Here is an 11,385-nt window from a genome sequence, read left to right on the forward strand (position 1 = left end):
CCAAACATTAAATATTATTTGTAAGATGTTTGACATAAAAATTCTATATTATTATTATTGTTATTGTTATTGTTATTATTATTATTATTTCTATTATTATGTATTTCTTTTTCAAAAACTTACAACAAGGAAGAGTTATCATATAGTTAACAGTCAACTAATTGCAATAAATGAAATTTTATTATTGGTTATACGTATAAATAAAGTTTAATTAAAAGCGTGAGTGATTATTTTGTTAATTAATGAGTATTTAATATATTATATTATATATTCTAATTTTATTATTTTGTACATCTTTTCATTTGCAATTCATTATTTATTGTTAATTAATGATTATTTAATAAAGAATATTATATATTCAAATTTATTATTTTGTACATTTTTCAATTGCAATTCATTATTTATTGTTAATTAATGATTATTTAATAAAGAATATTATATATTCAAATTTATTATTTTGTACATTTTCATTTGCAATTCATTATTTATTGTTAATTAATGATTCTTTAATAACGAATATATTTTTGTACATTTTTTCATTTGCAATTCATTATTTATCTGTATGTATATATATTGAATCACATATATAAATATGGAACAAAAATAGAGGTGTGAAAAAGACTATGGAGCTAACGGACAAGCGGCGTTCAGCACCGCCGAATCCCGTCTTTCTCTCTCTACTCTGATTTCTTAATATCCGGCGACAGTTCGAAGCACCGGCATCCGATCTCCGGCAGTGGAAAACAGAGAATAATTTGGTATAACCTCGCTGATCTCTCATATAATGGCGTCTTGATCACGTGTGTTTTCGCTATTTCTTTTTCTATGCTTTTTGTAGTGCTGCCTTTTAATTTGTCGGTCCAAGGAATATAGATTTGAAGCTGTAGTAGATATTGGAGTACATGGATTTTAGCTGAATTTTGGTTAATTAATTTTAGTTGCTGACAAAATTTTGGTTTGTTGGGGGGGGTTCTATGAAGTCTGTATAGATATCATTTGAGTGAAAAAGGTTTATAATTTCTTCTATTCTCTTTTTACTCATTTACTGACTAAATGAATGTATGTTTCCGAATATTCCTGTTATTTAACTATAACTTGTGGTAGTGGGGTGAGAGTGGCCTCCACAGTCGTGTGAATGCCGTTCAGGTATTGCGAAATAGTTTGCAGAGTCTATAGCCTGTATAATATCAAGCTTGAAGTCTAAGTGAGTATAAATTCCCTGTCCATTCTTGACTGTAGCAATCAGACAGTTTTTGTTTATTTTTTTTTTGGGAACAAAAGTGTTTTTTTCGTGCTTAAGTTCACGGGTTACAAGTAGCGATTATACATATTAAGAATAAGCGTTTTGATCTTTCTACTGTAATGGGAAAAAATAATTTGATGTCATATGTGATAGTGGAGCTGATTCAGTGATTTTTTACCCAAACACCTTCTCGGCCTTTGATTTTTACTAGTAAAATGACTCCAGAAACATTGTCATTCAAAAAAAGGGTGTACTAGTACCAAATTGTGTTAAAAGAGCTCGGAATTATATATTCTCCAAAGATCTAATGCCATGAAATTTGTTTGTGTATGTTTTTTCTTTTCCTCAATCCATGTACTCTAAATAATTTTGAATACAGACGAAGTTTACTATGGAGATTTTCTGTGCAGAAATAAATAGTGTGTGATACAGAGGCTTCTTCAAGGTTTTCTGTGATAGGAGAGTCTGTTGGATAGTATAAAATGGTTACTCGGTTTGCTTGTCAGTGATTTAAATGTACTGTTTCATTACATTCTCTTGAAGTTCTTTGCGTATTGGTAAAGGATTGAAAATTTTAATTTACATATTTTGTATGTATAATCATTTGATATCATTACATGTCCAAAATATCTGCCACTTATTTATCATCATTTTATTTGAGAGATGTTGATGGTTACTCAATGAGTCTGAAATTATTATTGGGCAGGTGAATTGCGGTGCATCTAATTCTCTCTCTCTTGGACTTACCAATCGAATATACTAGAGGGATACCATGGCTGAAGCAGATAAGCGGCTTGAACTTAAGTTCAGAATTTTTGACGGGACGGATATTGGTCATGGAACCTACTCACATTCCATTACTGCTGCTACTCTTAAACAGAGACTTCTGTCTCAGTGGCCTCGAGGTTGTCCTTCAGCCTCCATACGCACGCACGCATGCATATACTCTTTAACTTTATAAACAGGATCATTATTAGAATGTGGTAGTGACTAATCATTGCTTACAATCATAAATTGTGTTACTGTTTCTCGATTCCAACAATTTACGTGAGTTGTTGATTACTGTTTTATTCAAGGGCATTATTTGTTTTTATTTATTCTTATAAAGCTAAATGTTTAATTGTTATGGTTTTGCAGCATTAATTATGTTGAATGATCATGATTTAATTCTTCGTTTTGGTATGCATTAAGTAAGATTGTGCCTGAGTTGAGTTTTGGACAAAATGTTTTATCTGCTAGAGATTAAATATTCCTCTGAAAATAGATGGATAGTGAATGGTTAAAAGTAAAACAGTGTCAATATCTCCATTTGTTTATCGATCGAATTTCTAGCTGGCGTATTCTGGTTTTTCTGCTGACTGCACTGTTGAATTTAATATATATTATTCGTTGAATATTTTAAAACTTTCATGATTTTTGATCAATTATTAACCTTCTGCGTTTACAGATAAATCTATCGTACCAAAGTCAGTGAATGACATGAAATTAATACATGCTGGAAAATTTTTGGAGAATGGAAAGACACTGGCTGAGTCTAGAGTAGCACAAGTTGGTGAGCTTTCTGGAGGAGTTATTACTATGCATGTGGTTGTACAGCTTCCTGTTGCTAAGCGAAAAATAGGTTTGTCAGGCCATTCTTGCAACACTAAATACATTTTAATGATTTGTCATGCAGTACGAATTTCGTTTCAGATTGTTGATTCTGCTCCTTCTGAATTATCTGATATCCAATGTTGCAGGATGCTGATCATGCGAAGGCTAGATTTGTGTTTTGAATTTTCTCAAATTTAAGCTATATGATTACAACCATAGGTAGTATATTAAAGTTACTGCCTTTTAAGTTACCCATGTAATATATTATCAAAGACAAATTAAGAAGCAAATCTACCTTTTCGTATGATTCATGATAGTTTGCTCTTCAATCTATCTTTAGTCTCACTTAAAACTTGAAGTGACGAATCATGTCATATTTTTTCAGCCATAAACGGCATCTCCATGTCCTATTCAACCTCCAAAACTCATCAATCCAGTCACTAACGAGAGGCATTATGTATAACAACGTGATAATTAAATATTCAGTTGCAATCTTAATTTCAGCACTGTGAACTTCGCTGTTTACTTCCATTTGTTTGATATATGATGTTTTGGCCTGGTTCTTGTCTTTAAATCTTGTGTCATTACTGTAGATAAAGGTCTGAACATTTAGTTATAACATCGTTTTGTGTGAGGTTTTTTGTTCTTTGGATGACAAAGAAATGTGCAGACATGGGTCGTGTTCGAGCCACTCTCTTCTAAATTTCCTTGTTACGGGTGTGATGCAGATAAAAAGCAGGCGAAGAAACAGAAACAAGGCTCGTGTTCTTGCACGATTCTCTGAGCCAATGAGGGTTGATACTTCTTATGCTGCTGAGACCAACTTCTCACACTTTTTACTTCATTGATACTCGTCTCGTCCACTGTATCATATGAGTGAATTAGTCTCTAGATCATGTACAGTTGTCTTCTTACTTTTAATGGTTTTGGTTGATCGACGCTGTATGGGTTTCTTCTTCAGGTCTTCTTTGAACCTTGTCACCCTTGTAATACGCTGTATCATAAATATTAATATTTAAATATATAAAGCCTGTATATTTGGTACTTGTAATGGATGACTAAATTTAATTTTTTCATTTTTCTAAGATATTTAATAAGTAAAATGAAAAAGTAAATTGTTAAGTACTAGAAATTTCCAACGTTCTCCTTTCCATTATCCTAACAACTCTCTCATTATTATTATTTTTACTATCTCATTATCTTAAAAAGCAAAATTTAGAATTAACTTCAATTTTACTATAATAACTTTTAATTATAAATAATATTTATATTTTATACGTATGTAACATATGTCCTCCGTATACTAATTATCAGAAGATATTTGGTAAAATTTATATTTTCTCAAACAACTTATAAGCTCTCATAATTTGTTTAGTAAAAAAATTACAAGAAACTTATAATTAGTCAAAATTAGATGTTTGACAGCTTAAAAATTATTTTAGAAAAAGTTGAGATACAATACATTTTTCCAAAAAATCTTATTTTAATATTTCACTTCTCTAAGACATCATTTTATATATTTTCTAATCTACATTTATTATATATCCACTTTATCACTTTGCTTTTTATCGAATTTTAAATAAAGTTTTGTTCTATCTTTTTATTACGATATAAAATACAAAATTGTGAAAGTCTTATTAAGTAAATTAGTAACTACAATTTTTTAAGCAATATTTTACTTGCACACATTAAAAATAATATTAAATATTTTTCTCAAATAACATAAATTTTCTAAATATAAATATAAAATAGATTTATTTTAATACTAAAATTATAAAACTATTTTCATATATATATATATATATATATATATAATTACTTACATTAATTCATAGTGTATATCTTTTTTGGTAATTTTGACAATAGAAATATCTTATTATACCAAACACGTTGACATTTTAAAGTTTTTTTTTAAACAAATAAATAGATCCAAACACTTTAAAATTTTATTTTTAAGATAGATCTCAACTTATAACCTACTAAACAATTTATAATATTTAAAAGGTTATAAATAGTTTTTATACATGTAAGTTGTCCAAGCACACACGAAGATTTAACTAATTTAATAGTGAAAGTTAAACATAGTGATATAATATCATCAATAATTTTTATTATCCAATATTAGTTTGAAGTCCAGCTGAGTTATGTTTACTATATAAATGATTTGTTACACTTTTTTATGATATGATCTCTTCAAAGACTACTGTTTGTCAAGAAAATTGCGGGTCGTGCCAGACACGTGTTCGTGTCAAATGTTAAATGATCCGACTTCGTTTATCAAACGTTGTGAGTCTCGATTCGACTGTTAGTTATAGTTCCCTCCATATGGCTTCAAATCTAAACGTATAAACTGAGAAAAATAAAAAAATTATAGAGAAAATCTGTAACGTACCGTACTTTTTACTACTTAAAATTTGCGGAAAATTTAAAAATTTTCTTAAATGTAAACATCCATACGGTCGTCAACTCATTGTTCATAAAAAAAAATATCGTTGAAATCATCCATCCCCAATAAAACCTGGCTAAAAGAAAAGCTTGCTCAAAACATCTCGCATCAAAACATAAAATCAGAGTATCAATATTTTCATGCTTAAAATCTTAAAATAACGTGGGCGGTCCTCGGGTCTAGCCTTCTGCTTAGTCCAAGCCTGCTCCTTGGTCCCCACCCCTCGTCTCATCATGATCACCCTCACTAGCATCGATCAAGTCTAGTGAGTCTAAAGACTCAACACGTATAAACTGGAATAGCAAGTAATACATAATAAAATCGCATGCAACTTTAAAATACAACATACATACTTGAAATTTGAGCTTGCATACATACATAGACGTGCCATAACGTGAAAGCTTTCATAAACATGCTAGCATACTTGATCATACTTAAACATACACGACTTCATTTTGCGTAGAGGCATGTTTCAAAGCAAGTGACCCATACATAATAAACGCCTGATCAGACAAACCACAGTACTGGGCTGACAGGGACATATCACTGCCACATACATGAGATCCCCGTTCATGATTTAACGGGCTGGTTGGTCCCCATTCATAATTTAACGCTTTCCAACCACGATCTAACCCGTTCATAATTTAACGGGGTGGAGAGGTCCTCGGCCACGTTCACCGACTTCCAAACCCATTCATAATTTGGTCACAAGACATTTAGCATACCTCAAAAACTTAAAATATTTTCTTTTTGCACGTCAACATACTTACTTGGTGTTGAGGGATCCGTTGGACTTCGATCGGGGTTGTTGCTGCAACATACTAACGTGACTTCATAAACTCAACGGGTGTAACTTAGACGTAACAATCAAGCTTACTCAGGAGTTCATACATTTCCTTAGGGCGTTCTGAAATTCCCGTGACTCGACATTGTTAAACATTGCACTAAACCAAGACGTCAACCTCAAAGCATACCATAATATTTCCCAAAAACTCAAGTACACGGACCCCGTGCCCAGGTACGGCTCCGGGTCCGTGTAGGTGCGGTGGAATGACTCGTGAAGAAAAGGGGAGGCACGGACCCCGTACTGAGGTCCGGGTGGAGTTCCGTGTAGTTGCGCAAAAGTGAAGTTCGGGAAGAAGTGAGGACACGGACCCTAGCACGGGGTCCGTGTAGAGGTCCGGGTGGCTTCGCAAAAATGGTTACTCAAAGGGAACAAAGGCACGGATCCCGTGTCAGGGTCTGTGTATGGATCCGTGTGGTCTCGATTTTTCTGAACCTGCGAGGAAACTTACACAATATCTATTCTCCCAATCGAACAACTAATAGAACGAAATTAAACACCTTGAGACCATCCTAAGACACCATAGCACTGAACTAAACTCGTACGACACCCACAGCAACGACGTTCCCCCTACGATACATACAATCCGAAAACATGAAAGATTGACACCCCATTGCTTCCTACGACTTCTAATGAATTAAAGAGCCTAAAGACATGAAACGAAACCTCAAAAATACTCCAAACATCATTACCAATGCACCTATACGAAGCAACGATCATCTTTCGATCTCCAACGTATCCTGCAACAAATAACTTCAAGAACACAATTTACGTAAAAGTCGCAATTTGAGCAGTCCCACAAAAACGCCATAACTCCCTCAATTTTTGACCAAAAATTTCGAATTTTATATCAAATATCAAAAAGTTCTACGTTTTTCTTGTTGAAAGTTTTCTCAAAATCTCGACCAAAAATTCACAGTTTTAATAAGAACAGTAAAAATGTGGTTTAGATCTAAAAATTTTCCTTCAAAATCGATCCAAACAATTAACCGCTCAAACTATGAACATCATACATGAATTTTACGCATAAAACAACGCAAAACATAATATGACATGATCGACGCAGCAAAAGAGAGATTATACATGCCTTATGATGTTAAAATTTACCGAACCGGCGATACCGAAGCGGAGATGGCGCGGAAATTGATCCGGAACGATTGTGGCTCGATTTCCTTTGAAGAAATTCACGAAAATATGCTGGAATAATTCAGAGGAGGGGGCGGCTGCTTCTTTTACTAAGAACCCTAAGTTTTCTCTTCAAAAAAAGTGAAATGAAAGTGGGAGGAAATATGTGTGTGTGTGAATCGTATATGTGGTGTGTGAAAATGTGTGAGCGTGTGTGTTTGAGTGGTAACGTGTGTGTGAGTTAATTAGGAGTGTTTAAATTGCTTAAATGATAATTAGTCACTACTTAAAATACTAACCTACATTTAAATTTAACAAAATCCTTAATTAAAGTAAATACACACTAATTTTATAAAATTCTCTAATTAGCAAAATAAAAATCGGTCGCTCCTCATATGACAGGTCTGGAGCAAGCTGCAATGGCTCATAGCTCAGAATATGCGAAGGATTCGCAAGGTACTTCCTCAGCATAGAAACGTGGAACACAATGTGTACCCCGGCCAGATTCGGCGGAAGGGCTACACGGTAAGCTACTGTCCCAACTCTGTCCAGAATCTCGAACTGTCCAATAAATCTCGGACTCAGCTTGCCTCTCTTCTCAAATCTCATTACACCCTTCATAGGTGCTATCTTGACGAATACGTGATCACCAACGGCAAACTCGAGATCTCTCCTCCTCTTATCAGCACAGCTCTTCTGACGGCTTTGGGAAGTCTTCATTCTGTCACGAATCTTGACCACCACATCTGCAGTTTGCTGAACTATCTCCGGACCAAGATCTGCTCTCTCCCCAACTTCATCCCAATGGATTGGTGATCTGCACTTCCGTCCATACAGCGCCTCATAGGGAGCCATACCAATAGATGATTGGAAACTGTTGTTGTAGGTAAACTCCACTAGAGGTATCTTAGACTCCCAAGCCCCTGAAAATCAATCATACAGGCTCTCAGCAAATCCTCTAAAATCTGAATCACTCGCTCAGACTGGCCATCTGTCTGCGGGTTGAAAGCTTTACTGAACAGCAACTTTGTCCCCATGGCTGCATGTAAGCTCTTCCAGAAGGACGACGTAAACCTCGGGTCCCTGTCGGACACAATCGAAACTGGGAACCCATGTAAACGTACTATCTCCCTGATATAAAGCTCCGCGTACTGCGTCATGGAGAAAGTCGTCTTCACTGGCAAAAAGTGCGCTGACTTCGTGAGTCGATCCACAATAACCCAAATGGCATTAAAGCCTCTGACTGATCTAGCCAATCCAACGACAAGGTCCATCATGATGTTCTCCCATTTCCACTCTGGGATTGGGAGTGGCTTAAGCATCCCTGCTGGCCTCTGATGTTCAGCTTTCACTTGCTGACAAGTAAGACATTCTGATACGAATCTGCGGATGTCTCTCTTCATCCCTGGCCACCAATACAGAATCTGCTAGTCTTTGTACATTTTGGTACCTCCTAGGGTGAATAGAATATGGAGATGCATGTGCCTCCGTCAGAATATCCTGTCTGATCGAATCAACATTAGGCACCCACATTCTACCTCTGTATCTCACAATACCATCTGACACTGTGTACAGTAGACTGCCCTTGGCTTCATCCTTCAGTCTCCATTTCTGCAACTGCTCATCTGAAGACTGGCCTGTCCGGATACGGTCTAGCAGAGAAGACGGGACTGTCAGATTAGACAGCCTTGATGCTCTGCCCCTATGGTGAACTTCCAAACCAAACATCTGAATCTCAGACTGAAGAGGTCTCTGCACTGATAACTGAGCTATGACTGCAACCTTTCTGCTCAAGGAATCTGCCACAACATTAGCTTTTCCCGGATGGTAGCTAATCTCGCAATCATAGTCTTTCACCAGTTCCAACCACCTTCTTTGCCTCATGTTCAGCTTCTTCTGCGTGAAGAAATTTTTTAGACTTTTGTGATCAGTGAAAATCTGACACTTCTCGCCATACAAGTAGTGTCTCCAAATCTTCAACGCAAAGATGACTGCGGCTAATTCAAGATCATGCTTCGGATAGTTCTTCTCATGCACTTTCAACTACCTGGAAGCATAAGCTATAACCCGACCCTGCTGCATCAACACTGCGCCTAACCCGAGCTTAGATGTATCGGTATACAACACAAAATCTCCTTCCCCAGATGGCATGGCTAGCACTGGCGCTGAAATAAGAGCTTGCTTCAAAGTGTCGAAGCTCTTCTGGCATTCTTCACTCCACACAAACTTAGCATTTTTCTTGGTTAGTGAAGTGAGTGGCACTACTATTGAAACGTCTGCCCTTTTTATTGCTTTAAAGTACTAGAAATTTTTTTTTTTAAACCTCACAGAGCATTCGGCCGAACCATAAAATCTCATAAAATATTTTTGACATTATTTTAAAATAAACAACCAACTAACATTTTTTCTAAATCTAAAATAACATTTGAAAAGTATAGCCCATACTATAACCTCTGAAAAACCACTCATAATCATGATAAAAGTCATAAAATCTTTTAACATAAATCATAACATATATGCGGAAACTAGCGTCGGTCCTCGGGTCATGTGCACCTTCAGTCCAGTCGGATCAACCATCAAGACCTCCTTTAGCATTATCATGATAACTTGCATCCATCACACCTAGTGAGTCTAAAGACTCAACACACCATAATCTTTATAACAAGTACTACGTAATACAGCTAACATATAACAGTGAAAAATACTTATACTTAAAATATCGTTTTCATGAAGATGCATAAATATAAACATTTTCGTAAACATTTTCATGATGCATAAAACTTTAAACATAAACATTTTCATGACATGCAAACATGAATTTCCTTTCCCTCAACATGACATGACATAAAACCTTAAACATAATCATGAACATTTCCTTTTTTTTTTCCTTTGTTGAATTCAGATCGTTAATTGTGACTTTCCTGATCATGCTCATGAGGGTCGATGGATCCATCTACATAAAACCACAGTACTGGGCGGCGGGGGACACCAGCAACACTCTCACCGGTCAACTGGGCCCTGGCCTATCATGATTCGAATAGAAATACGATCGTCGGGGGTCCCTCTGGGGCCTTTTCCCATAAATGGGCTCCCTCTGGGGCCTTTTCCCCTCACGATATTTCCATTCTTCCGTTACCACAAAACCGTTACCACATATCCGTTACCACATATTCGCAATGATGGAAACACGATCGTCGGGCTCCCACTGGGACCATCACCCTCACGACATCGCCATCATTAACGAATTAGTCACAATCACTTCACTTCCTTCAACATTTATATTCTCACCACTTTATAAAAATCATGCATAACATAACATTTTGTTTTTGAAACCAAGCATGCAACATGTCTTTTAAATGTCTTCCTTAAATCATAAAAATCCCTTAGACATTTAAAAATCATAATTTAATCATGAACTTTTCATAAACATTTAAAATGACATTTTAACCTCAAAACATTTACAATAACATTTTGACATATTAAATCATAAACATTTAAAATAAACGTTTTGACATAAAAATCCATAAACATATAAAATTCCATAAACGTATAAAATAATCATTTTAACATGTAAACATTCATAAACATAAAAAAAATAATCATATTAGCATATAAAACAGCAAATAGGGAAATGCCATGACGTTTATTAATTTTTAGGTGTAAAAAGATCGTTTTACCCCTTGACGTAAAATTTCCCGTTTTTGACATTTTCTTAATTTTATTAACTCTAACATGTCCCAAATACTTATTTAAGCCTACATAAATTTTCTCATATTTTTATTTAGCCTAAAACGAGGACTTTTAAATAAATCTTTAAATGTGACGTATTAATGCATTTTAATCTCGAATTAAACCAACCCTTAATATAAAATTCCCAAATTAAAAACTTAGGCTTCTAATAATTATTTAAGCTTAACCCTAATTTTTTATAATTTTATAAAGCTTAAAACTAGGCTTTTCAATTAACTCGTTAATTGACGTTTCGTGCGGCAATTAAATTCCGAATAAATCCAAAACTCGTTATTTTGATCCCAAATTTTAAACATAGCATTTTTAAGATTTATTCTACCCTTCTAAGTCATGAGACACACCCGTGGACCCATGGATTTAATTTTTAGTTCTTAAATTTCGTTT

The 11,385-nt window shown here is 34.8% G+C and overlaps 1 protein-coding gene across 3 annotated transcripts; it reads left to right on the plus strand.

The window, feature by feature from the left end:
* Window positions 1-601: 601 nt before the first annotated feature.
* LOC142553910 (membrane-anchored ubiquitin-fold protein 3-like) lies at window positions 602-3,874 on the plus strand. 3 transcript variants are annotated; one of them, XM_075664447.1, is made up of 4 exons: window positions 602-800; window positions 1,950-2,148; window positions 2,691-2,864; window positions 3,565-3,874. In XM_075664447.1, exons 2-4 carry the CDS (start codon window positions 2,016-2,018, stop codon window positions 3,618-3,620), a joined length of 363 nt encoding a protein of 120 aa, XP_075520562.1. In that variant the 5' UTR covers window positions 602-800; window positions 1,950-2,015; the 3' UTR covers window positions 3,621-3,874. The 3 variants fall into 3 exon arrangements, with proteins under 3 accessions (XP_075520562.1, XP_075520561.1, XP_075520563.1); XM_075664446.1 differs by having other exon boundaries at window positions 602-758; XM_075664448.1 differs by lacking the exon at window positions 602-800 and adding an exon at window positions 1,286-1,759.
* Window positions 3,875-11,385: the final 7,511 nt, after the last annotated feature.

Source organism: Primulina tabacum, chromosome 8, assembly GCF_025594145.1.
Source record: "Primulina tabacum isolate GXHZ01 chromosome 8, ASM2559414v2, whole genome shotgun sequence".
Classification (NCBI taxonomy): domain Eukaryota; kingdom Viridiplantae; phylum Streptophyta; class Magnoliopsida; order Lamiales; family Gesneriaceae; genus Primulina; species Primulina tabacum.

Excerpts from the sequence above, each read along its gene's own strand:
- LOC142553910 (XM_075664447.1), top strand. The coding sequence starts at position 2,016 with ATGGCTGAAGCAGATAAGCGGCTTGAACTTAAGTTCAGAATTTTTGAC. Across the intron at positions 2,149-2,690 it reads TCTGTCTCAGTGGCCTCGAG|ATAAATCTATCGTACCAAAG; the intron begins GTTGTCCTTCAG and ends CTGCGTTTACAG. Across the intron at positions 2,865-3,564 it reads TGTTGCTAAGCGAAAAATAG|ATAAAAAGCAGGCGAAGAAA; the intron begins GTTTGTCAGGCC and ends GGTGTGATGCAG.